The sequence below is a fragment of the Xyrauchen texanus genome, chromosome 37 (genome assembly GCF_025860055.1).
Source record: "Xyrauchen texanus isolate HMW12.3.18 chromosome 37, RBS_HiC_50CHRs, whole genome shotgun sequence".
Taxonomy (NCBI): Eukaryota; Metazoa; Chordata; class Actinopteri; order Cypriniformes; family Catostomidae; genus Xyrauchen; species Xyrauchen texanus.
Window position 1 is genome coordinate 21,298,152 of NC_068312.1, and position 27,512 is coordinate 21,325,663.

The 27,512-nt window shown below is 39.4% G+C and overlaps 1 protein-coding gene across 5 annotated transcripts; it reads left to right on the forward strand.

The window, feature by feature from the left end:
• Window positions 1–27,241, forward strand: LOC127630455 (lysine-specific demethylase 5B-B-like). 5 transcript variants are annotated; one of them, XM_052107988.1, is made up of 28 exons: window positions 1–319; window positions 3,440–3,517; window positions 3,749–3,871; window positions 4,137–4,307; window positions 4,982–5,038; window positions 7,125–7,268; window positions 7,804–7,897; window positions 8,027–8,166; window positions 8,488–8,646; window positions 8,828–8,947; window positions 9,097–9,255; window positions 9,504–9,685; window positions 9,949–10,111; window positions 10,210–10,329; window positions 10,483–10,677; window positions 10,993–11,174; window positions 13,458–13,582; window positions 13,932–14,082; window positions 15,095–15,209; window positions 16,946–17,316; window positions 18,773–18,911; window positions 20,651–20,830; window positions 21,461–21,619; window positions 21,724–22,197; window positions 23,647–23,734; window positions 25,106–25,278; window positions 25,748–25,978; window positions 26,385–27,241. In XM_052107988.1, the coding sequence occupies exons 1-28, from the start codon at window positions 167–169 to the stop codon at window positions 26,517–26,519; spliced, it is 4,581 nt and encodes a 1,526-aa protein (XP_051963948.1). In that variant the 5' UTR covers window positions 1–166; the 3' UTR covers window positions 26,520–27,241. The 5 variants fall into 5 exon arrangements, with proteins under 5 accessions (XP_051963948.1, XP_051963947.1, XP_051963949.1 ...); XM_052107987.1 differs by having other exon boundaries at window positions 23,644–23,734; window positions 26,385–27,240; XM_052107990.1 differs by having other exon boundaries at window positions 173–319; window positions 4,147–4,307; window positions 23,644–23,734; window positions 26,385–27,240.
• The last annotated feature ends 271 nt before the right edge of the window (window positions 27,242–27,512 follow it).

Consider the following 27,512-nt stretch of genomic DNA (forward strand, 5'->3'; position numbering starts at 1 on the left):
TCACGGTGAGTGTGTGTATGTGCGTGTTGATTGTTCGTGTTGTTCAAGTGTTAACCGGACTGGGAGAGTTAACGGACAGACCGTGTTGTGGATCCCAGGAAGTTCTGTTCTGTTTCTCTGAGCGACTCGATTCTGCTCCGCTTCGCTCCGGAACCGGACCTAGAGGATGACCCAGAGGGGCCCGGCCGAGTTTACCCCGCCGCCGGAGTGCCCGGTGTTCGAGCCCACTTGGGAGGAATTTGCAGACCCGTTCGCGTTTATCAATAAAATCCGACCCATCGCCGAGAAAACCGGGATCTGCAAGGTTCGACCCCCGCCGGTGAGTGCTGTCGGGGACGGTCTGAAGCGGACCGGCTGAACCGGGCCGGATCTGCGGAGTGATTCTAAGCTCTGTTTAAAGGGAAATGTCTCAACATGGCGGCGCAGTGACAGCACTGCCGAACCGCTTTGTGTGCAGCTACATCCGTGATATAGTCGAACTTCCGAAACTCTCCCGGAGTCTGTGCACGAACTACCGACCTGCGTGACCCGGGATTCTGACCCGTGAGCAAACGTCGTAGTTATGAGAGATTTATAAAGGAGAATGTCTGTTATGTGCCCCCTGTGTGTATGTTACGGCCTGGTTCGGTTCTAATAGCGGATTAACCCTCAGATGTGCGTGTTTAATTCGCTGTTAGTCAGTGTCTATCTTTGATATTTAAGATCATTGATCTATTTAAAAAAAAAAAATTATGACTTGTGTAGTTGGTTCGGCAAGAAAACCACCAAGACTCAATGAGATACCTGCCAACGCGGAAATAAACCTTTCCTTTCGTTTTCACATCAGCACATTTACGTTATACATTTATAAAATACATAATTTTTTACTTTTAGTATGTTAGCTGTAAAATCACAATATGTCAATATATCCATATAATGATATAAAGGTATATACTGTAGTTTTTTATCTTGTATTCTGCTCAGAAAAAATAAATATTCTTGTGACAACAGTGGGTCTGAGCGGATCAGAATCATTTAAACGTTAAATTACCGTTTATACTCGGCGGTTAAATATAGTTCACTTAAGTGGAATGATCTGGTTCAGACCAGCGGGGTTTATCTGAATTCGAACTGCTTAATCCAGAACTAGTCTGACCCAGTTTAAAGAGTTTCTTTGGTTCTGATGTTGTCCAATAGCTCTTTTAGTGATGCTTAGATGAGTGCATCGCTATTTGTGTCTAAAATGGTTCTTTGTTTTACATCCTTTTTCGTATTTATAGACATTTGAAGACAGGATAGTAGGCTATTTCTGTTTTCATGTCATATATGAAAGGCGGTTTTCTTATTTATTGTCATGAATCTGAGTCCGTCTGTTGAGCACTGGAGCAGAAATATGCGGTTCTGGTTCATGCTATGATATTAAAACGGTCACATTGTATAAATCTATTGGACTTGCAGCTACGTGACGTGATTCACGCATGTGGTCGCGGAAAAATACACCAAACAAGCGACGATTCACGGCCAAATATCTTGAGCATCATTTGAGAACGATGGCTTCGTATTAAAGACGTTATTAAATATAAATAGAACATTATTAGCTACACGTTTTTTTTTTTTAATCCTTCAAATGGTTGAAAGCTCTCGAAGGCTGTAACTGGTGGAGATGGCTCCATATGGCCTCTTGCTTTCCAACACAAAGAGTCCGAAAGCATTTTTTGCGAACTGCGTCCGGACACGTTTTAAATCATTAGGACAGTGTGAAATGGTTCATAAATTCGGTTCGGCCAACATTCTGATCCAGAACCCTTTGGATAGATGAAGTCCCCGGGCCGGGCGCGTCCTCCATGTTGCGAGCTATGGAGTGAATGTGAACCATCTGGCCATTTTGTGTCTTTCTGTAACTGTGCTTGCCTGAACATCAAACAAGGAAATAGTGTTATATTAACATAACATGCTCTATACACACACCTTCAATTCATAGATGGTGTATCTGTTGCAGTTTTGAGATGCGTTGCGTTGATTCTTTTTCTTTGTGGCGAGCAGAAATTTGTTTGTGCCTAAGCAATGATCTCCACCATCTCCTGTTGAGGAGTAGAGTGGTTTTTTATAAATAGGCTAATGTTTTTGCATTTGAGTAGATCATCTTTATATGTGTTTTTGAAGCATTTTTCAAAGATATTAATGAACACTATAAGGGTTTGTTTGTTTTCTCAGAGGCATAGATGCTGATTACATAACTACATGATTATTACACCTGTATAAAACGAGGCTATAATATGTGGGTTTGCAATTACTTTTGATTGAGAATCCTGAGGTTTCTTTTTGAGTTTGATAAGCTAAACCTTTTTTTTTCTTCTTTTTTTTTTACCTCTAAAGGAAAATACTTTCTTATGTTGGTGGCTGTCTGGTCTCTGTAATCAAACTGTTAAATTGTGTGTAATGTGTGTCTGGAGACAGATTGTGTTTGTTTTTGTTATTCAGAATGCAGTTGTAAACACTGCATTGCATGTTGTTATGGGTGGCTGTGCATCCCTGTGCTGGAGACTGAAAATGAGATAAACTAGGATGGAAAAGGTTTTCCTATATATGGCTACCAAACTGAACAAAAACCTCAGTTCCACCATTTAGCCATCTACACCAAGCTGGCCTTTATGTGTGAGTGAATGTGACTTTTAGCTCAGATAAGCCACTGTGAAAAGCAGGTAACACATTCAAGAGTCTTGACCACAAACCACACTCACATTTGTAGAGGGTCTCTTCATCACATAGTTTCAAATAAATTCATGAACAAAGAAAAAATCCTGTGAATGAAGAGACTCTCTAAAGTGTTCCTTATAGGTTGATAATAGTGCTAATAGGACTTTTCCCTGGTTCTAAATTGGTTTACTTAATACAATTGACCAGCATACATATATGATAGTGTGTATTTACATGCCATTTGTGTAGACATTGTGTATCACCAATTAATTTAGTAGTGTTCCTCCACCCTTGGAATGAAAAAGTTCTAACAAAAGAAACGGGTCACCCTCCAATCAAAAGCTCAATGTTTTAGTATGTGTGTAAACGCATTAACAAAAACATTTTAAATTTAGAAAACGGTCTTCTTGAGAAAGACCCATTTGTTTTATTGGATTTTGTCTTCCTGATCTCTGTGGTAATGATCTATGGAAGCTCCGCTCAAGGACAGATTCTGTGGTTTGGATTTGCTGTTAATGAGAGTGAAGTTTGTTTTTGTGAAACCTTGAACTGAACTGAAGGCACAAGAATGTAGAATGTAATTCACAGTGGCCGACAATTCTGGCTCGCTGGTCCGTACTTGATCTTGAGCTGTGCATTTAGTCTGAGGTAACATTGCATGCTGAAATGAATTAAAAACTCAGAAATCAAAGATTTATTTTTTTAAATGAGAGGAATGTGAGATTAGGTTATTTGTTTGTTTATTTTGTTTGTGTGTGTTTAGGATTGGCAACCTCCATTTGCATGCGACGTCGAGAGACTTCATTTTACTCCTCGAATACAGAGACTCAACGAATTGGAGGTGAGTTTTGAAATTTTGCTTTGAGTCGAGAGAAAGTTTGTGTGCACATTAAGGTCAGTAGTCACTGTCTTGCATCCTTGTCAGCAGAATTTGGTTCTTTTGAGAGATGTCTTTTATTAAATAGCACCATTTGTGAGATCCTTAATAATTAACACACTACATTCATAATGTTGCTGATTCTTGTTTTCTGTTCTGTATCCTACCCCCTTCTGTCATGTTCCCCCCTCTTAGGCTCAAACAAGAGTAAAACTCAACTTTTTAAACCAGATTGCCAAGTTTTGGGAGCTACAAGGATGCACGCTCAAAATTCCACAAGTAGAGCGCAAGATCCTAAATCTGTACCAGCTCAACAAAGTGAGTGTGTAGGACAGGCTCTCACCTGATCCACAACGCATTTGATAGTTATTGAGATGTATATTTTATGTTAATATAGAGAGCTGAAACCGGTTACTCATCTCTGTGTGCGTCACAGTTATTCATGTAACCGCAGGATTCTTTATCATTGGCCAAATGAAACATAGTATCTTTTCACTATGAAGTCATCAGAGAAAATAACACTCATGCCATTAACACACTCTCTCTATGCCTTTTCTCATTTTCTCATTCTCAATCTGTTAAGCTGGTTGCAGATGAGGGGGGGTTTGATGTTGTATGTAGAGAGAGGAGATGGACAAAAATCGCCATGACGATGGGATTTGCCCCAGGCAAAGCTGTGGGGTCTCACCTGAGAGCCCATTATGAGAGGGTTCTGTACCCCTTTAACCTCTTTCAGTCGGGGGCAAACCTGCTGGTAAGTTCAACATATAGACACATCAGTTTAACACGTCACACTCTGCATACAGCTGAATGAGTAGGAATGAGGATGTGTGAATTTTGGGATAACGAGTCTGGTTACATCATGTCTGCGGTGTTAAAACTGGGCTTTCAGTGTTGGCAATATAAGTTTGTGCATTATTAGGGATGGCCATAAGGATTGATTGAGTATGCTGTGCTTATAAACAGCGTATGTGGTAAAGTGTGTTATTAATTGTGTTAGAGTTGCCTGTTTTGTGTATTTTGTGTCAATCTTCCATGTCTTACGTGCTTTTTGCTCCACAGCATTTGTCCTTAGAGAAATTATATTGTGAACAATAGTTAGTCTTTGTGAGCTAAACCCACTGAAAAAGCACAATTGAACATTAAAAAGCACAAGCACATTAATTACCCTAATATTCACATCCTTTTACGCTCTGTAAGCTGCTCTCTTCTCGTCAGAAGAAAGCATTAATAGAATTAATGAGCTTTAGCCTCTTCTTGAGTCACATGAACACAAATAATTTGATCATACACAAGAGCATTGAACATAAACCATATCTTGGAGACATTGACTGAATGCTTAACATCTCTGTTAGAGATGTTGGTGACCTCTGACCTGGAGGTCACTGCAAATTTGTGTATAATGTTCGGTGCTCTTTTCTACATCAGGCTCCTGATCTCGCCGACAAACTGATGAGTTTTGCGGCACCTCCTGGGCTGGAGGAGGTATGTTTCAACTTTCCCCATTACCTAATCAAAACATGTAACTCAGGACAGGATGTGATGTCAATATGGGACCTGTGGGAATGAAAGTTTTTTTTTTTTTTTTTGCTCTATGAACTGTGTTCCTGCAGTCTGAAAATCACACATCTATCTTTTTGATGTAAGGATCAGTTATTTGAATGTAAGGGATGTATTTGTGATATCTGATAGTGATAAACTGGTGGTGGTTCAGGAGAGTCCCTCTATACTATGTAAAGCACTATGAGTGCCTAGAAAGTGCTATATAAATGTAAGGAATTATTATTGACTATTTTTCATGGTTGACAACAAAGATCTGTGCCTTATGTTTCTTTTGCTGCTTCTGTCCTTCTGTCCTTGTGTTATTTTTTTAAACCGTTTTTTGGTTGACAAATGGGAGTGAGCTGGTCTTTTAGTGACAGACTGCATCTAACCTTTCATGACCCCCCACTGAACCCCCAGCTGTCCAGCAGATACACTGTTGCTTTCATTCCCCACCTACTACTCTCGTCTTTGTTTTTACTCTGTGTTTCACTTGCTGCTCTTTCTGTTTTTTTTCTTTGTGTGTTCTGCCTTAACCTTTCTTTTTACCTTCCCCCTCTCACTCCTCCTGTCAGCCCACAGAGCTGTGACCTGCTTTCTGTTCATGCTAATCTCTTTACACCTCCAGCTGTCCTCTCTTCTCCCTATAAACTCTCCCTCTATCTGTCTCTACACTAATCTGTAATCTGATAGTGGAAGCAAGCACCATCCAGTTTAGATGGTGTGTAACTGGGACTGCTCAAGATTTTTGCCTGCATGCGCTACCGGACATAACATTCTTATTAACAGGCTATTTACACATTAGCACTGATAATCTGTGGGGTGGTGGGAACTGATGACAGCTGTTTTGAAGTAGATGGCATTTTTACAGTGTTTTACTGTGCCTGTTTCCAGTGTGGAGAACCCTTAAATGGCCTTAAAGTGATCCTTTTCTTGAGCTTGAAATCTTGAGCCTTAAAACTTGTGTTTTAAAACCTTTTTATTTTTAAATGTATTCTCATATCACATTGAATTTCCTCTCTAGATTGAGATTAAAGGTTAAAAAAATAATTTATATGCTACAAGTGGCACCAAGCAAAATTGCGAAATAATTTTTGTTAAAGTTTCAAGCATTCTCCCTGTCTTACATTTTTAGCCCAAACAGGTAGTCCCACCCCAAACTCATTCCATTTGTTGAGTCAATGACTACGTTTACATGCACTCCAGAAAGTGGCGTTCCCGTTTACCTGCATGGTTTAAGCGGCTTACACTTTACTCCTGTTTACATGCGGCTCGTCAGTAAGCAGCTTTCTCCACAGCAACATAATTTCCCTGCTATGTTTGTGTAAATAACAAACATGGCATCCAAGGAAGACTTTGCTATTTTATTCTGTTTATTCTGCTTCACTTCATATCCCAAGTTGCTGCTGTATTTCTTTCCTTTAACTTTCTATCGTGACATGCATTGGAATTGCGCTGTAATTTTGGGTTTCACCTATTACATAAAACTCAACATACTTGAGCACACACAGTATATGCAAACAATATTTTACATCGGTGTGTGTCTAAATGAGTATATTTTATAGTGTATATATGTTTAGCACTGTACTCCCAGAAATGAATTCTCTTCACTGTGTTGACTTGTTATTGGGCTCCATCCTATGATGTTTGTTAACACACATGTGCACTTTGTTGGTTTACATGGCCACATAAGCTGTGTTCTCCAGGAAAAACCTGGTGTGCTTTATCCTAACAACTTAAACCGCACAAGGAAATCAAAATGCCTCTTTCTGCAAAAACCCTGGAATACACTGTTTTCTTGAGTGCATGCAAATGTGGTCATTGTTCTTATGCCCAGCTCAGTCGGACTTCTCAAAACAAAATTGGTGGCGATATAATTACCGGTAAACAATTCACCTTTAATATTAATTTAAGAAGCCCAAGCCCATTTATTGTACAACATATTGGAATATACAGTATGCTTTAAATGTAAGTGCAACTGCAGAGTTAAGGCCTTAACCAATAGAGTTGTTTGCTTGTTTTTCTTAAGTGTTTGCAGAAGCCATCACTGGATGATGTAAATGGCAATGATAAAGAGTACAAACCCCATGACCTGCTGCAGAGGCAAAACATTTACATGCAGCCCAGTAACACGAGCGCGCCTGCTAGAAGAGCCAAGAGGATGAAAGCAGAGGTGAATGTTAAGAAACAAACATGCGCACAGCACTTTAGTGAGGCCCCTATAATGTAAAGGCCATTTACATGGTATTAACATACATTTAAATTGATCCAATCGCAAATGTAAATTTCTAAATACAGGGTCCAACGCATCTGTGAGATCTGATCACTTACTATATTTTGGTAGTAACCGCATTGTACTGTAAATATTAACCTCTACTGATGTGTTCCAGATGTAATAATTGTGCCAACTTTGTGAGCTTTAAAAGAAAACAACCTTCCCATCAAAAAACTTGGAAGGCAAAATCTGATCCAAAGTATTCACTAGAGATGCATTTGAGAGTCAGGGGAAAATGTATTGGCTGACGACTTGTGATCAGATCACTTGAAACAGAATAAAGCCTATGTTTTGTCACAGTCTGTGCTTTCATTTTGTCCCATTTTCAGTTCAAGTCACCATTCAAATGTTCCATTCTGTGTATAATTTAGGATTTATAACAATTTGTGTTAAATTAAATGCTCTTTTGAATTCTTTTTCTCTGTCTCTTTAGTCTGGCTGTGTGAAGTCAGAGGGAGGCGAGGGGTGTGAGAACAGACCAAATCTCAGGAGGAGGATGGGCTCTTTCGTTGCCAAACATGAACCAGGTGAGTCTTCTGTGAATAACATTTCATGTCTCAAATCTTCAGTATTCAGTAGGATCTGAAAATCTGCAGTAAATCTAACAATCCAAACATGTTAATTTGTTAGTCAAATCAGGATCTTTATATTAACAGATGTCTTTGGGCCAGTGGTAGAGAGGGAGATCCCAATACAGGTGAAGCAGGAACCTGTGGAGGTAAAAGTTTTGAACCCTGAACCAGAGAAAAGTAAATCACGCTACAAGAATAACACAACCCCTCCTCCAGTCAGCACAGTGAGTTTCCTCCTCTCATATTCAAATTCTCTTCTGTCACATGTAAATCAGATGTTGTCAAAGCTCTGTGGACAAACCGATGCTGTTGATTATAATGAGATGCAACAGACTCAATGCACTCTTTACAGACTGATCAGATATAGACATTTCATAGGAAAATGTAGAGGAAAAAAAGTGTTTGGTTCACATATAAATGACATTTAGATGCTAATGCCATGCTCAACCAGTTGAGCTACCGGAACCATAGATTTGTCCATTGGCTTTGTAGTGGAATTCTTTGCAAGGATTAGATGGCTTACAGTAGTACCATACTCTCTCTAGGTGGACTTGTATGTGTGTTTAGTGTGTGGCAAGGGGAACGACGAGGATAGGTTGTTGCTATGTGATGGTTGTGATGACAGTTACCACACCTTCTGCTTGATCCCGCCTCTAAGTGATGTTCCCAAAGGTGATTGGAGGTGCCCTAAGTGTCTGGCTCAGGTGAGTGGAACAGATCTGGAGTTTGCAAAATAAACAATAACATAGTTTGTTCAATGTTTAAAGTAAATAGAAGCAACTGAATCTTAACTGCACTTTGAGTATCAATAACCAGTTGAAGATCCAATCCAGGCTTTAATATAGCAGAACTGTGGATTGAATTATTATTTATGTGTTACTACAGGAGTGCAGTAAACCTCAGGAGGCATTTGGCTTCGAGCAAGCGTACAGGGACTATTCTCTGAAAGCCTTTGGGGAAATGGCTGACTCCTTCAAGTCAGACTATTTCAACATGCCTGTTCATGTATGTACAAAGCCAATCTAATACTCTGAAATTGACTTTCGTGAACATACATTTACAAATCTAACTTAAAGGGGAAAAAAGCATTATTAAGATGTTAGTTTTTGTGCTTTCTATGTTTCCCTGTGATTGTGGACCTGTGTGTATTTCAGATGGTGCCCACCGAGTTGGTAGAAAAAGAGTTTTGGCGGTTGGTTGGCACCATCGAGGAGGATGTGACAGTGGAATATGGTGCTGACATTGCCTCAAAAGAATTTGGAAGTGGATTTCCAATCAAGGGCGGAAACTTTAAGGTTGCACCGCACGATGAGGTACAACTGGAAAATCAGGAATTATTATTATTTGCAACGTTTATTTAGTCAGATTACAAGCCTATAAGCAGTGCTTCCTCTCTATGCAGTACGAATGATTACACATTTACATAAGAAATTAATTTATTTTTGCATTTGCACTGTGTGAGTTTGGAGGAAATCAATTGTGCATGCTGCATTGAGAACCAAGTTGATCAGTCCTCCTTTTCCATCACTGATGGAATTATTCTGTGCTGTGATTGTTGTAGAAATACCTTAATTGTGGATGGAACCTGAATAAGATGGCCATGATGAAACCATCGGTGCTCACCCATGTCACAGCAGATATCTGTGGCATGACCCTGCCTTGGCTCTACGTGGGCATGTGCTTCTCCTCTTTCTGCTGGCACATTGAGGACCACTGGAGCTATTCTATCAACTACCTGCACTGGTAATAAGATTATAAAAAACACACTATAATGCTTGATAACAGAAAATAAGCTCTTTAGAATGCTTAAAGATGATGTGAAACGGCATTCCCAAAGCTTGTTTCTTGCCAAAAATTTGTATTTCAGAATTATATGGGAAAAAACTGGAAATGTTATCCATTGTGATGGATACATGGAGTGGTAAATGTGTGAGAGTAATATGGTTAAATGGCATGTTATTGGTAACAACACTGATTATGTGTTTCTGTTTGTTTGTGTGTGTTAGGGGAGAACCTAAGACCTGGTATGGTGCTCCGGGTTTTGCCGCTGAGCAGTTGGAAGCAGTCATGAAGAAACTGGCCCCAGAACTGTTTGAGTGTCAACCAGACCTTCTACACCAGCTGGTCACAATCATGAACCCCAATACACTCATGGCTCATGGAGTACCTGTGAGTAACTCGCACACAATCACGGAGTACATGTGAGTAACACACACATGCTCATCATCTATGTTTATGTACCAACTCGTTCTATTCTTTTCCATCAGATTTACAGAACCAATCAGTGTGCAGGAGAATTTGTCATCACCTTCCCACGATCCTATCACAGCGGCTTCAACCAGGGCTTCAACTTCGCAGAGGCTGTGAATTTTTGCACTGTGGACTGGGTGAGTTTTTTTTTTTTAGGATCAGATGGAATTCTGCCATTTAAACTGACGTATATTTTTGTTGATTGTCTTGAGCAGGGTTTTTTGTAGATTTTGTAATTTATGTTCTAATTCGTTTCTGCTTTGTTGTGTTTTTGTAAATGTGGTGTGCAGATGCCACTAGGGCGTCAATGTGTGGATCACTACCGTCTGCTTCACCGTTACTGCGTGTTCTCGCATGATGAGATGGTGTGTAATATGGCCATGAAGGCTGACGGCCTGGATGTGGTTCTGGCATCCGCTGTACAGAAGGACATGCAGATAATGATCAGAGAGGAGAAAGAGCTGCGAGACAAAATCCGTAAAATGGTGAGGGAACACAATGTGATGTCACACATACATGCAGCATCAGGGGCTGCTTTTATAACTACAGAATTATTATTAATATTAAATATTGTAGAGCATATAATATACCATACATCATATAATCTCCTATTAAATCATATAATCATATTAAAATAAATATACCTTAATATTGTTTTTATAATTTTTTATAATTATAAAGGTTATAGGTTATTTATTTAGGTAATTTATGATTTTGTGAATTTTCAAAAGTTCGCTTACATGCAATTACTAGAGATTTATTTTTTATCAATATTTCACAACATCTCTTTCTCTCTGTAGGGTGTGGTCCAGTGTGAGTTGTTTGAGTATGATTTGCTGGCAGATGATGAGAGACAGTGCGTGAAGTGCCGCACCACCTGTTACCTGTCTGCTCTAACCTGCCCCTGTAGACCAGGTGTCCAGGTGTGTCTGCACCATGCCCACGACCTCTGCTCCTGCCCAATCTCCAACAGCACACTCAAGTGAGTCTTTACTGGATTCATTTCTCCTCTCCGATCATGATACAAGAGCTGCCCTTACCTTTTCCCTTTGTATTAGTCAAGATAGGCCTTTTTGGGGGCCTGGGTAGCTCAGCGAGTTTTGATGCTGAATACAACCCCTGGAATCACGAGTTTGAATTCAGGGCATGCTGAGTGACTCCAGCCAGGTCTCCTAAGCAACCAAATTGGCCCGTTTGCTAGGGAGGGTAAAGTCACATGGGTAACCTCAATTTGGTTCACTCTCGGTGGGGCGGGTGGTGAGTTGTGCATTCCAAATTGGGGAGCAAAAAAGAAATGTATTTTCATCATCATCATAAAAGGGATATTTCAGGTTTAATACAAGTTAAGCTCAATCGACCGCATTTGTGACATAATGTTGATTACCACATAAATAATTTTTTACTTGTCCCTCTTCCTTAAAAAAGTAAAAATCTAGATTACAGCGAGGCAGGTGCTGAGCCAGGAGTTTTTCAAAGGGGTGGCCAGGCAGGGGCAAGCGATCAGTCTGTGGTGGCACAGAAATGTTCGGGCAGCATTTTTATATCGTCAGACTGTGGGGGCGGGGTGTGAATGAATACAATGACACCCGGGATGGAAAGGTTTACCAACCTTGGTGTGCGCACATGTTAAGTTTGTACATTTGTACAGAGATGATTTCACCTCTATAGTACAATTTTTTTTTTTTACTAAAACAGCAATTGCAAGTGGGGTGGCCAGTGGGGTGGCCAGGCTTTGGTCCATGGTGGCCATGTCCACCCCCTAGCTCCGCCACTGCAACGAGGCACTTATAATGGAAGTGAATGGGCTAAACCGTAAACAATATGTGAGTTAGCATACATTTTTGTGTACATTTATATTTAATTTTACAACTTTGTTGACATGACAATGTAATGCAAAACCACTAAAACCTTAAAATGACTCTAAAAAGATTTAAACAACTTTATTCTGAATGTAAGTGCTTTTATAAAATTATAAGCTTCACATTTCTGATTTTAAACCCTCCAAAAATTGGCCCCATTCACTTCCATTGTAAGTGCTTCACTGTAACCTCGATATTAGCTTTTTTTTTGCTGAATATTATGCCACAAATGCTGTCAATTGATCTTAACTTGTATTGAACCCATAATATTTCTTTAAAGGTGCAGAATTTGTTTAAGCACACATTCCACACGGATGCGAGTGAGCATCGACCAAAACAATGATAATGTACAAAGAGATTCCATCACAACTGTAATTTTGATATATTGATGCGCTATTGTTTTATTATAATAGATTGTTTATATTCTCTTTATAACCAAGTTACGTTACACTAATAAATGGGTCTTTTTGCATCATCTTAAACATTGTCTAGCATTCGTTCCATGTGTTATTGTAGTTTACCTTGCTGAATAATTACAGATTAACCTGACTTTTAGTGTAAAGAGAAGATTGTTGAAATTATTTGAAAGTTACGAAGAAAGGTAGCTTACAATTCTTCAGCGTTAGCAGGCAAGATAAAGTTAGCTAAAATTACACAGATCAATCCTTATGGCACTATATTTCACATGCTTTGCAGTTAGGTAAGCTTACCTGTCCAATAAGAAGAACACCAGTTCAGGGTCTGTTTTATCCCCAAAACGAACGAAGGTCACTCCAGGAATCAAATGCCCTGCTGATGTTCACTCTAGTTTTTCGCTCGACCATGATCACGTTCCCGCTTGGCCAGATGGGATTCAGTTGATAAATGTTTTTTGTTTTTGGCTTAATCTGAGTTAGTGTAGGAGTTGATGTTGTGCTGGGAGCCGGACGTTTGCTGGATTCCATCTCTAAGATAACGTTACCTAGTGTTGCAGTTTGTTGTCACTGTTAAATAGCAGAAGAGAAGCTACTATGTGAAGCAAAGCTCTCTGGTGCACGCATAAATGTCACATCCTTTGGATTTTCCTGGCAAAAGCAACCCCGCTCCCTTCACATGAAAATCAGTCTACAGGCTTTATTAAGCAACCTAGGAAGTCCGGGAAGGACACATATTTTAAGTTGCGTTACAAGCCATTCACACATTGGCAATAAAAAGGCGAATATTACAGGAAACATTTTACATGTTGCACCTTTACAGAAATGTGTTTTTGGTTTGTTAAATTTAATCATAAGTGTTTAGTCTCATAGAATTTAATTTAATCGCAATAAGTGATTTAGTACTGAAATTGTTTGCTTGCTACACTGGAAAAGTTTCCTTGAGAAGACCTCTGGTGAAAGTTTCACTCACTGTAATACTCAACCACACAGTTACCGTTTCACACTGGATGACCTTTACCCCATGATGAATGCTGTGACACAGAGGGCAGAGTCTTATGATGAGTGGGCTTCAAGGGTGACTGAGGTTATGGAGGCCAAGCTAGACAAGAAACGCAGTGAGTTTCGTTCTGAATACATCCAGAACTAACACAATATTTACTTTATAACCCTTCATCAAGACACATTAGCTGAGGTACCCCTGACTTTCTCAGTCCCGTTAACAGATGGATAAAGCATGTCTAAAGTAAACAAAGAAAGATCAGAGTCCCAGTGAGTTTCAACATTCATTGTGTTTTGTTTTGGACAACAAATGTACAAACTTTGATAATTACTCTTAGTGTTCCAGTGTTCCTCTTAGTTATTAAAGACAATTTTAAATAAAAATGAAATGTAGAGACTTTCTTAGTATGAGTTTCACATTTACTCCTTTTCTCTTTTTCTTACACTTTCTCTCTTTTGCTGTAGATGTCACCGTGTTTCGCTCTCTTCTGGAGGAGTCAGATGAGAAGTCATTTCCAGAGAATGATCTGTTACGTCAGCTAAGACTGGTCACTCAAGATGCTGAGAAATGCTCGACTGTTGCCCAGCAACTGCTAAACGGCAAGAGGAAGACCAGGTACAGACACTCAAACATAGACTGTAACTTGTGTATAGTGTTTAAAGTAGGGCTGTCAATCGATTAAAATGTTTAATCGAATTAATTACATGGTGTCCTGATTAATTAATCGCATATACAAATATTTTCTGAGAAAGCCCCTCATATAAAAATAATTCAATATATAAAGATTATACATATTTATATCAATATATAATTATACACAGTTATTTTTGAATATAAAAAAATTATATATAAAAAATATTCAGATAATTAAAATTCATTACATTCTTGTAGCAGAAGAGTTCATCATTGATAAGACAATACAAAAAGCAGCTTTAGAATACAATGTATTGTTTACTACCATATTATTGATCATAAGTCAATCATTGGCACACAGTTCACAGCAATCCATTTCACAAGTGAATTTGTCAAGCAGTTGGATTTATTATGAGGGCTTGTTTAAGGGCCCGTTAATTTACACCTTACACGTTAGACTTCTCGGGTGTGTTGCGTCATAAACATAAAATGTTTAGGTCACTGTGTCAAGTTAAATATAGTTTAATACTTAATCTTTAAACACATCTTGAGATCCCTTAGATCGCATGTGCGCTCCTTCAAGTGTTTTGAATGCAAGAATGTAACGCATGTTTGTGTTCTGCCTACTGAAGTGATTTCTTCACTGTAAAAATTGTGTGTTGCTCATACAGCTGAAATTTCACTTACTGCCCTCTCGAGTAAACAGGTGGTACTACAAGCTTGCATTTCTCAGAAAGTAAAGGTGCGATTATTTGCGTAAATTTTTTTAACGCGTCATTTTTTGTCAAATTAATCTCACTAAATTAACATTTAAATCGACAGCCCTAGTTTAAAGTGAACACGCGTTTGAGTGTATTCCTATTTAAGGTGTGGTGGGCTTCATCTTTCTGCAAACAATGCTTTGGTTTGGTCAAAACATACAGTATGTTGCATATTCATTTTGTGTAAGCCTACATGCATGTGTTTATGTCAGTATGTCATCATCTGCCTGCAGGTACCACACAGGTGGGGGAAACTCTCTTAATCAGCTCACTGTGGAGGAAATGAGATCATTTGTCCGGCAGCTTTATAACCTGCCCTGCAGTTTGACACAGGCTCCACTTCTAAAGGTGACTGCCACACACTCAGTCGTGCAAGATGCACCAAGAACAGGCAATTTTTGTAACAAAGTACAAAAATCACATTAAAGTATGAAAATGATGTACTCACCCCCATGTTGTTTTAAACCCATATGACTTTCTTTATTTACTTCATGGAACACAAAAGGAGATGTTTGGCAGAAAGACAATTCTTGTATTGTATTGGAAAAAAAAAGAGAAGTATTTCTGCCTGACATCTCTTTTTGTGTTCCGTGGACAAAAAGTCACACAGGTTTGGAACATCATGAAGGTGAGTAATTGACAATGTTCCCACACATACTGGAAAACCTGTAATTTTGCAATGCATTTTTCAAGTCATAGACAAGTAATGGAAAATGATAAAAATTCCTAAATGTCCTGAAAAATAATTATTTGTCCTGGAAAATATTTTCGTATAATAAAACTGTTTAACTGTGTCACTAACATGATTTTGTTACATTTACAAAAACATGGTAATGATCTGGACTCCGTATAGGAGTCAAATACACAAATTCACATGGTTTTGTCACTGCCAGTGGCTTCACATTGTTTAAAAACATCTACGGTTGATTGCCATGAACGAAGCCCTGTCATGTACACATTTTGCTCATCTGCTGTAATTTTACAATGATGGGATGATACAGAGCAAAATAAGATTTTTTTTTTCTTTTTCTTTTCATTCCAACATTGTTGTGATGTTAACTACAAAAACATTTGAGTTGTAAATTTGTAAATGAATTCACACCCCAAGATGGTATTGTGGTAATTCGGCCTTTATACCTCAGGATGTGAATAAATGTTCAATAATTCAATTATCAGAGTCAGCTTACCCTACTGTTACATCTTGAAGGGCAATATGATTTGGACTGAATCAGTGATTCCTGTTAAAAAGATGTAATTAGGTTTAAAGCATGGAATGTCATGGAATATACTGTAACACATTTGGGATGAAAATTAATTAATTATGAATGAATGGTTAATTCATGTTTGAATGCCCAATTAGTGTGATTATTAAACCACAAACTGCTATTTAATTCAATAAATATATAATCTTCATGTTCTACCAGTTGTAAGTGAATGCGTGAAGCTGGCCGCTCATACACTGAAAACACCTCACCACGATCATCACACGTGCGCTCTCTCTCTCTCTCGCTCTCTGTGTGTGTGTGTGTGGCTTTTTGGGGTTTAATAATCACACTTGGCCATGTAGCGAACTGCTTATTCGGAGGTGACGTACTACTGTCAAAAACATACAGAAATGGTCAAATAAAAACTTGATTTAAATGGACACCTGAAATGAGGAAACCACAACAATATATTACTGCTAAATAGTAATATTTACGGTATTTGAATTATTATCTCCAGTGTTTTGAATTGTGCTGTGAGGATTTTGTTAAAACCCACTTCATTTGATAACAATTATTCAATGTTATGTTGACAAATTAAATTAAAATAATTATATTTTCATTTGATTAAAGATGTAATGAATTAATTTCATTAGACAACATTTGATAATAATTTTATTAAACTCTTAAATGTGGAATTCAGAAATAAATTACCTTCCAATAACCACAATATACATCAGGACTGTTAGTGTGTTTTTGCTTTAATATTACACCCGTTGGGAACATGAAAAGAAAATCTTTTCATCTCTGAATGCCTACGGCTGATTTAGCTCATTATAATAGAAGCAAATAACTGAATCCACTCCTGTCTCTCTCTCTCAGGAGTTGCTGAATAGCATTGAGGATTTCCAGCAGCACAGTGAGAAACTTCTCTCTGATGAAGTGAGCACAGATTCTGTTAGTGAGATTGATTCCTTACTGGAGGAGGGGTCTCAGTTTGACGTGTTTCTTCCGGAGTTGCCGCAGTTACGGGAGCGTTTAGAGCAGGCTAGGTGGCTGGCGGGAGTTCGGCAAGCAGAGGATCCAGTAACAAACCCCTGTGGCCTCTCTCTGGACAACATGCGCCGGCTGATCGATCGAGGGGTCGGACTGACGCCGCATCCATCCATCGAACACAAGATGGCTCTTCTGCAGGAACTGCTAATGATCTCAGAGGAATTGGAGGAGAAAGCGCAGGCACTGCTCAAGGCCAGGTGGGGACTGCACAGATATACATATACACTTATATAAACATGTCCATATACAGTGGCCCCAAGAAAAATTTGGACTCTTAAGCAGGGACATGCAGAGGCTCTTGGGGCTCGAGCCCCTGCCCTTTTGCTAAGGGCGCCCCTTTGACTGGGCAGTGGCATAGCCATGAGTGTTCCAGGATGTGCAAATTCATCCTAAAATGAAAATTTCCACACCCAAATTAAATTAATAATATTATGTAGGGGTGTCAAAATGTATCTATATAATGCTGAAGCTTTGATGCATCAATTTGGGAAATTGATAATCAATTATAATGACTAATAATACCCAATGTGTTAAAGAGGCCTTCTCTGTTTACACTAAGGAAATAAATGCACTATAAATTAAGAAAGTTTCATTTGGATTTCTGCCTCATTGTTCATTGTGCATGTCTATTAAAAAAACAAGTTAATTGTTGTTCTTTCCTTCCCGAATTGCGATAAGTTATGCATATTGTGGAATATTTGGAGAATACTTTTGGAAAGGTAGGCGACACTTTACTGCTGCTTAACTCGTGATCCTTAGTTGTCTTAATTACACGGCTCTCTGGAATACTCTCTTCTAATTGGTCAATGGCACCATCCAGTAGTCAGATATTGCTCTGTAACTAGCGCATATCCAGAGATTTAGACATACTGTATCAGACCACTCATCCGGGTTCTGCGAGCCATCTCTTCTGCTTCTCAGATCACTGTGCGATATCTACAAGTTAATAAAATATTTTAAATTAATGTTTCATGTGGATTTATTTATTTTGCAAATAGTCTTGAAATAGGCTGAATAATGAGGAGTCAGACGGTGAAATTTTTACAAAGTAAAAACACCAACAGAACTTCGACGCAAACCGGAGTGTAAATGATCCCACCATTTATATTTTCTTCTTTTAGCATATTGTGGAAAAATTATTATTAATACAAAAGAATTTTGTAGAATTTTATAAAAAATGATTAAGCCTAATATTTTTATACAATAACAGGCCTTCCTACTTTTATTTATTTATTTTTATCCCCTTTTCTCCCAATTTGGAATGCCCAGTTCCCACTACTTAGTAGGTTCTTGTGGTGGCACGGTTAATTACCTCAATCCGGGTGGGAGAGGACAAGTCTCAGTCCGCTTCTGAGACCATCAATCCACATATCTCAAGCCATCAGAAGAACTTTAGTGACTTTATATGAAAAAGTAAAATCTAAAATCAAGTGGAATGTCCAACCTGTTATTGACTGGAATTGGAATTACTTCCTTTTGTAAAGCAGCTGATGATTTGCATCAGTTTATTTTTTAAAGATGCCTACAAATGCAGAGCAGCCCTTGAATGAGCCTTGCGTAATTCCTGCAATGTTGGGCACCTCGGCTCCAGGGGCAGCACAGAGTGATTCTTTAGTGAGCTGACAGTTGTTATCATGTAGTTGTTTTTTTAAGACCTCCAGAGAGTTTGGAGACTATCTGTTCCCAGCTGGCTCAGGCGGAGGGTGTACAGGCATACCTGCCATACTGCCTTCTACTACAGGACACAGTAAACAGAGCTAAGGAATGGCTTCAGGAAGTTGATGATCTACAGGTAGTGTACACTATAATAAAGGAACTTGTTTCAAAATATACTGTACATGTGGGAATATACAGTGCATCTGGAAAGTATTCACAGCACTTCACTTTTTCCACAATTTGTTATGTTACAGCCTTATTCCAAAATGGATTAAATTCATTATTTCCCTCAAATTCTACAAACAATACTCCATAATGACAACGTGAAAGAAGTTTGTTTGAAATATTTGTAAATTTATTAAAAATAAAAAATATCACATAAGTACATAAGCATTCACAGCCTTTGCTCAAAACTTTGTTGAAGCACCTTTGGCACCAATTACAGCCTCAAGTCTTTTTGAGTATGATGCTACAAGCTTGGCACACCTATTTTTGGGCAGTTTCTCCCATTCTTCTTTGCAGCACCTCCATCAGGTTGGATGGGGAGCATCGATGCACAGCCATTTTAGATCTCTCCAGAGATGTTCAATCGGGTTCAAGTCTGGGCTCTGGCTGGGCCACACAAGAACATTCACAGACTTGTCCTGTAGCCACTCCTTTGTTATCTTGGCTGTGTGCTTAGGGTCATTGTCATGTTGGAAGCTGAAGCTTTGCCCCAGTCTGAGGTCCAGAGCACTCTGGAGCAGGTTTTCATCAAGGATGTCTCTGTACAGTGCTGCATTCATTTTTCCCTTGATCCTGACTAGTCTCCCAGTTCCTGCTGCTGAAAAACATCCCCACAGCATGATGCTGCCACCAACATGCTTCACTGTAGGGATGGTATTGGCCAGGTGATAAGCGGTGCGTGGTTTCCTCCAGACATTACACTTGCCATTCAGGCCAATCTTTGTTTCATCATACCAGAGAATTTTGTTTCTCTTGGTCTGAGAGTCCTTCAGCTGCCTTTGACAAACACCTGACAGGCTGTCATCCACCTTTTACTGAGGAGTGGCTTCTGTCTGGCCACTCTACCATACAGGCCTGATTGGTGGAGTGCTGCAGAGATGGTTGTTCTTCTGGAAGTTTCTCCTCTCTCCACAGAGAAACACTGGTGCTCTGTCAGAGTGACCATTGGGTTCTTGGTCACCTCCCTGACTAAGGCCCTTCTCCCCCGATCGCTCAGTTTATCAGGGCAGCCAGATCTAGGATGAGTCCTGGTGGTTACAAAGTTCTTCCATTTACAGATGATGGAGGCCACTGTGCTCATTGGGATCTTCAATGCTGCATGAATTTTTCTGTACCCTTCCCCAGATCTGTGCCTCGATACAATCCTGTCTCGGAGGTCTACAGACAATTCCTTGGACTTCATGGCTTGGTTTGTACTCTGATATGCACTGTTAATTGTGGGACCTTATATAGACAGGTGTGTGCCTTTCCAAATAATGTCCAATCAACTGAATTTACCACAGGTGGACTCCCAAGTTGTAGAAACATCTCAAGGATGATCAGTGGAAACAGGATGCACCTGAGCTCAATTTTGAGTGTCATGGCAAAGACTGTGAATACTTGTGATTTTTATTTTTATTTTTAATAAATTTGCAAAGATTTCAAACAAACTTCTTTTACGTTGTCATTATGGGGTATTGTTTGTAGAATTTTGAGAAGTTTGTAGAATTTTGAAGTGCTGTGAATACTTTCCGGATGCACTGTACATGTTGGCCTGTATGGATACTAGTGTACTTGCCATATATGACAGTTGCATGCATGTACATGAGGTGTCTAAGAAGAGGAAAAAAAATCACGTGATGTTATATTTGTATGTGTTTACGATGACAGGTGGGAGGTCAGATTCTGCCTCTTGGCTCGCTCTCTGATATGGTGCTAAGAGCTCATTCTCTCCCCGTGCGACTGGAGCCTCTGGAGCAGCTGGAGGTCCTGGTCTCAGAGGTGCAGAGTTGGAAGAAGTTGGCCACAAAAACCCTCCTGATCAAAAACTCCCCTTTTACTCTGTTGGAGGTCAGACTGGACAAATAATCATTGAAATGAATAAAAAAACTTTTTTTTAAAGGGATAATTCTCCCAAAAATTAAATAAATCTGTCATCTACTCCCTCGTTTAGTTCCAAACCTGTATGAATCTCTTCCGTATAACACAAAAAGAAATGTTTTGCATAATGTTTACACAAATAAATGGAGACTGAGTCCCTCAACCACAAACAATGACAAAAAGCTCTAAAAAAAAAAAAAAAAAAAATCAGTATAAAATTAGCCATCTGAAATCTTTGTGTGAGGAACTGACAGAATTTTTTTATTCACTGATAATCTTCCCGTCTGATGTTGCTCTCAAATCTCATTCACCCTTCTGAATATTGAAGCATGGCACCAGCTTTCTTTTTTTTATAGTTTTCATTTTTTGATTAACTTTTTTAAATTCAGGTTGTTTTAGTCCTTTAAAGGGCAGAAAGTTTAAAATGGAACTTAAAAGTACAGTAACTTTTAAAAGTGTTTTAAAGTGGTTAGCCAACAGGATTTACCATTTTCATTTGATCTTTTTGAGCTATAAAGAGGTTATTTTATTTAGATATCCTTTATTATACATGATTTTTCTTCTTTCAAAGTGATTTATTGGTTTTGGTCACCTGTGCAGGTGTTGTGTCCCCGGTGGGAAGTGGGCAGCTCTTTGAAGAAGACGACGAGGAAAGTTAAAGGGGAGAGTGTGTCATCAGGGAAGAAGAAGCTTGTGAAGCTGGACAATATGAGTGATGTAGAGAGAGCACTTTCAGACAGCAAAGACTCTGCATCTGCTGTAAGTTTTCTGAAATTCCTGACAAATTTCAGACAAACAAAACCGAACTATTTCTGATTCATTCACACATTCTCTCTCTCTCTCTCTCTCTCTCTCTCTCTCAGATGTTTACTCTGGCTGAAGTTCGTTTGAAGGAGTTGGAATTGCTATGCTCTCTTCGTGCAGCTAATGAATCAAAGCTTCTACCTGCAGCGGACTGTGGAGCTCTTAAAGTGTGTGTGTGTCAGAAGCCACCCATGGGTGCCATGTTGCAGTGTGAGCTGTGTCGAGATGCTTTTCACAGCGTGTGTGTGCGTGACCTCAATGATCGCCGTGACAGAGAAGCCTGGCTTTGTCCGTCATGTCTACGGTCGACGAAGCCCCCTCTAGACAAGATCCTGTCCCTGCTGGCATCCATGCAGCGGATTCGTGTGCGTCTTCCAGAGGGCGATGCCCTACGTTACATGATCGAACGCACGGTTGGCTGGCAGCGACGAGCACGAGGTGTTATAGACTCTTTTGATCTCTCGCTGACCTCTCAGGATTGCAGAGGATCTTCACCTACACTGAGCCATCGAACCACTGGACACAACAGGAAGGTCAGACATATATACATACAATGTGTATATACACCAATCAGCCACAACACTTAAACCACCTGCCTAATATTGTGACCTCTCTCATCAACAAGGCATTTCTGTCCACAGAACTGCCCCTCACTGGATGTTTTTTGTTTTGGGCACCATTCTGAGAAAATTCTAGAGACGATTGTGTATGAAAATCCCAGGAGCAGCAGTTACAGAAATACTCAAACCAGCCCATTTGGCACCAATAATCATCCATGCGATAATCTAATAATTTATAATCTAGCCAATTATGTGGCAGCAGTGCAGTGCACACAATCATGCAAATACAGGTCAGGAGCTTCAGTTACTGTTCACATCAACCATCACAATTTTTATCTCAGTGATTTGGACCAAGACTTGATTGTTGGTGCCAAATGGGCTGGTTTGAGTATTTCTGTAACTGCTGATCTCCTGGGATTTTCACACATGCCAGTCTCTAGAATTTATTTCAAATGGTGCCTGTGACAGGGTGGATGGCGAGGCCGGGTCGTGATGCTGCCCCTAATCTCCCTCTCTGTCCCACTGCAGTCTCCAGTCTGCCTTTAATCCTCTCTGAGGCTTGATTAGCCTGATTAGGGGCTGGGTGTGTAGCATCACAACCCAGCCCCGCCCTCCACCCTGTTACAGAGCCAAAAACATCCAGTAAGTGGCAGTTCTGTGGATGGAAATGCCTTGTTGATGAGAGAGGTCAACCAAGAATGGAAAGACTGGTTTGAAAAGTCTACGGTCACTCAGATAACCGTTGGCGCTGTTTTGGCGGCAAGAGGGGGACCTACACAATATTAGGCAGGTGGTTTTAATGGTGTGTGTGTGTGTGTGTGTGTGTGTGTGTGTGTGATGTATGTGAGTATATATATTATTATATACGCTCACTCACTGGTCACTTTATTAGGTACACCCGAACTGCGATTTATCTAATCATCCTGTGGCAACAGTGTAATGTATAAAATCATATACGGGTCAGATATGGGTCAGGAACTTTAGTTCAAACAAGCAGTAGTGTTTTATTCTGGAGGTGTTGGAGGGAATCATGAAGAATCCAGCAATTCTATATTCACTAAACCAGACTGTTGCAGTACTCTGGTCACAATTATTGTTGTTAAATATTGAGATGGATTATGATTTTTAGAAGTCTTGTCTTTAACTGGATTTCACAAGCCATTGTGTAAGACACATGGCTTGTAAGTTGCCTGTTTTGCATCAAGATTGTCTGTCTCTTTAATGCAGTAAAATGCATGCTATCGATTTGAATGCGGACCAAACATCTTAAATCTGTGCAGTCAGACTTCAGTAACATTTGCTAAATGTATTTAGAGTTGTATTTTATTTATTTATTTATTTTGTTTGCCATTTTGTGTTGTTGACTGTGTGTCAGTTAAATTTACTACCCATCAATAAATTTTTATTCTTGCTTTGTAGCAGCTGTCTCCATCTCGGTGTCAGGACTGGAGTGTTTCCAGGCAGGAACAGTCTGTGTTTTACACAGAGCAACGCTGCATTCCCCTTCAGGGTCTGTATCCTTCTCACATTCTGACACTCACTGACAGAGTCCGAAATTAACACCTTTACATTTTCTATTTGGCTGGTAAATTTCCTTCTTAGCAGTGTCCTCTCAAAGAAATGTAATCCACCCCAGTTTTGCCCTCAAGGGGGATCCGTATGCCTACAATCAGCGAGATTGTTGATGATTAGACAGAACAGCCCTTAGATAGTTTTCTGCTGCTCATCAATAGCCTCAGTGAGCAGTAAATATAGAAGCAAGATGAAGGTAATGTTCAGTAGTGTTCATGCTACTGAGACCACTCTCGGAATTCGAGCAGAATTTTTTAATTACTGACCACATATTCATTATCACCGTAATATAATATAATAATAGTATTATATTACTGAAACCAATTGAATTTCATGTCTTTTTTTTATGATAAAAATGTTTTATTGATTCATATATTAAACAACGAAAAGCAAAACATATACAAACAAAATCAATATTTAACCCTCACAATTGCCTCTGCCACTTTAGGGGAGTGTAAACTACTCCCAAAAATATTACAGAGCAGGTGGCGCAGTAATACGTACTTGTAGAACTGAGATATGGGAATCCCAAAAAGTTGAACCAAATTTTTAAATGATCTCAACACTCTCATACTTTCGTATAGGTCAGCAAGTGTAGTAACCCCCTCATAATCCACTCTGACCAGCAAAAAGGGGATTTGTTGATACATAATTTGGGGTTCAGCCATATGCTTGATCCATTAATGGTTCTTGAACATGCAGCCTTGTGGCGATGTGGACAGAAAACCAGATTAAAATACTCAGACAGTGTTTTTCAGCACTGCTACTGTGCAAGACATAAAGCGCGACTGGTGTTGTCTGATTACCAAACAAATTACTCTTTTAAGCTGGTTCTTTTTAGAAAATCAACAACTACAGCACTACCCGTGATGTGTGATTACCAAATGAATGACTCTTATTACCCGGCTCATTTTAGTGAATCAGTAAGACTTATGCATCAGTCGGAGCTGAGTGGATACACCTGTCTGAATTAGTTGAGTTTGCCATAAACCAAGAAATTACTGTGTTATGTGTACTTGAGGCTCATGAGACTCAGTTGTACATATGACAGCATGTAGTTTAAAATACACATTTAGTTTTTTTGTAAAAAATCTGGAAAAAATATATTTTTGACTTTCAGGCAAAATAATAAAAAAGAAATATTTTTATAAGAAATTCACTTGGAAACATGTGTATAGCACTGATTATTTGTCTCTCATGTCTGTCAAATCCACTTGTAAAATGATGATCTCACTTTGCAGAGCATTACAGCATCCGTATAGAGAAAATAGAAAGTTCACATTTTAAAATCAGTGTGTCTGTTTTCCAGGTCTCAGTGCGGAAATGGAAGAGTTGATGGTGGAGGGTTTGCTTCTACAGGTTTCTCTCCCCGAGACTCAACAGCTATACAGACTCCTGCTCTCTGGCCCCCCGACCATAAACACTCCCCAAACAGAACACCCACCCTACCTCACCCCGAAACACTCCTCACCACAGAGACAGGTAAAGTGTGTGAGTGTGTACATTGATTATTTGATACTTCCTATTTAACAGACTCTTGTGCCATCCAAAGAGACTTGCAGTACATTAAATTGAACAGCTATGATGCTTAACAAATGTTCAAGTAGATACTGTCTATATCACTGCACAGCAACCATAGAGGCCAACTAAAAAGCACCAAGTAGGTTTACAGAACTACTACTAGATACTTTCTTGTGGAAGGATGGCACTTTGAATTTGCTTTAATAACATTTTGAAGTTTTCTGTTCTTGATATAGTTTTATTTATATTAACCATTTTATACAAGCAATTAGGCATTTTAGGTCTTGCTATATAATGAATATAGTCTAAGGCATTGTAAAGGGATGGCACAATGACCTTTAGCCGTGAATATATTTACAATAGTGCAAGGTCTCATACCTTATTGGTTAATTAAATTCTTTGTAACCTTTTTTTCTTATGTTCTCTGAAGAGAGATGCAATCACTTCAGCAGAAAAGAAAGCAAAGCGACGAATGAACAGGAAGGATATGGAGATCAGAGGGATAAAGCTGAATAGCAAGAAACAGAGGATGAGCACAGAGAAGAGGAGAGAGAGGAAAGCAGCTTCAGTCTCTGCGTCAGACGTGTCCCAGTCCGAAGATTCAGAGGAAGATATGTCCCCCTGTCCAGCAGAAAGCTGTCTCCAGCCTGAGGGAGAAGAGGTGAGTGAATCTGTGAGTGAATCATGGTGATTTGTACTGCCCTTCAAAGGCAAAAAGCAGTAACTAACTGAATTATAACCAAAACATTTTCTCTTGTCTTGCGGTAGATGCGCTTGGCTCAGCTATGCGCGGAATTAGAGAAAGCGTAATGAAACCACTTTACAATCCACATTTGGCTGGACAAACATTTTTTTTATGCCATTTTCTCAGGTTCAGTGTTTACATAGTTACTGCATTTTTGCTTTGTAGGGCAGTATAATACCTGGAGAAAGCTGCACCTTAGTTTTCCCATTTATCTCAAAGGCCAGCAGGGGGTAAATGTCCCGTGCTAAGCAGCCAAACCTTGTGTGAATGAGTGAGTGAGTGACCGTGTATATATGCTAACCATGTCCTCTTTCTGTTGCAGGTATACTGGGTACAGTGTGACTGTTGTAACTGCTGGTTCCACATGATGTGTGTGGGGGTATCAGCAGAACTCGCAGCTGAGGAGGATTATGTGTGCGTAACTTGCTGCACAACCAATGCAGGCCGTCGGAAGTGAGATGGACAGACAGGACGGCATCCAGTCTCCCACCCCTTCCTCCATCCCCTCTCCTGGCTGTGTAACTGACCTGCCCCTTTTCCCTAACCTATGACCTCTGACCTTTGTTACAACGGTGCTATTTTACTCTTTTTGTTGGACTATATGTCCTGAATGATACTATTTGGTCACACTTTTGTATTTGTACAGCTTTTTTCCTTCTGTTCAACTGTTTGTGATTGTCTTAAACAATGCTTAATATGCTAAATGCTGAATAAATATAGCAGTGCATGGGTTTGTGTTTTCTGGTGTGGAGCGAGGATTGTCTCTTCTGCATGCACAGCCGGAAACACAGCAACACTGGACAAACAAACAAACAAACAGTTATCACCAAAAACAATAAATTATAGATAAATACAGAGAAATTATATTTTGGAAACTTGCCGTTTCAGTACACAGGCATATGGGATTCTCTTCCTTGTGTTGTTTTATTGTAGATGAGTTTTTATTTATCTGAGCAATAATGTTGTTTGTACATTTCAGGAGCTTTGCTGCATTTTCAGTTGTGTTGGTGCTTTTAGAAATGGTGGTCAGATATACAAGAGATGTAATGGACAGACAGATGTCATATTTGTAGAAGACGGAAGTGTGTAATGAGCTGCCACAAAACCTGCTCAAGCCGTTTTGAAGAGTTAGGGTGGGGTTGGGGTGATTTGGGTTTGGGATTTGACTAGCTTGTAAAAAAAAATTTCCCAATTTATAGTGTGAAATAAAACTCTTTGTTCTAATATCAGAAAATCTCTTCCTTTCCTGATTTAGTGATCACAGGTCAAATGGTTTGATTGGTGCTCAGAATTTCTCTACTAATCATCACAGACTCTCTGGTATCAATCAAATCTTTCTCAGGATGTAGTTCTGCAAAACTGCTTTGCTGGTACAAACCTTGAACTGAATTTGAACCACTATGCTACCAGACAGATTTTAATGTCTTTTAAGTGGCACTATTAAGCTTAT

Coding starts and splice junctions, on each gene's coding strand:
- LOC127630455 (XM_052107987.1), top strand. CDS start 167: ATGACCCAGAGGGGCCCGGCCGAGTTTACCCCGCCGCCGGAGTGCCCG. Junction 3,518..3,748: donor AGAGACTCAACGAATTGGAG/GTGAGTTTTGAA, acceptor CCCCCCTCTTAG/GCTCAAACAAGAGTAAAACT. Junction 8,167..8,487: donor CCCCTCCTCCAGTCAGCACA/GTGAGTTTCCTC, acceptor TACTCTCTCTAG/GTGGACTTGTATGTGTGTTT.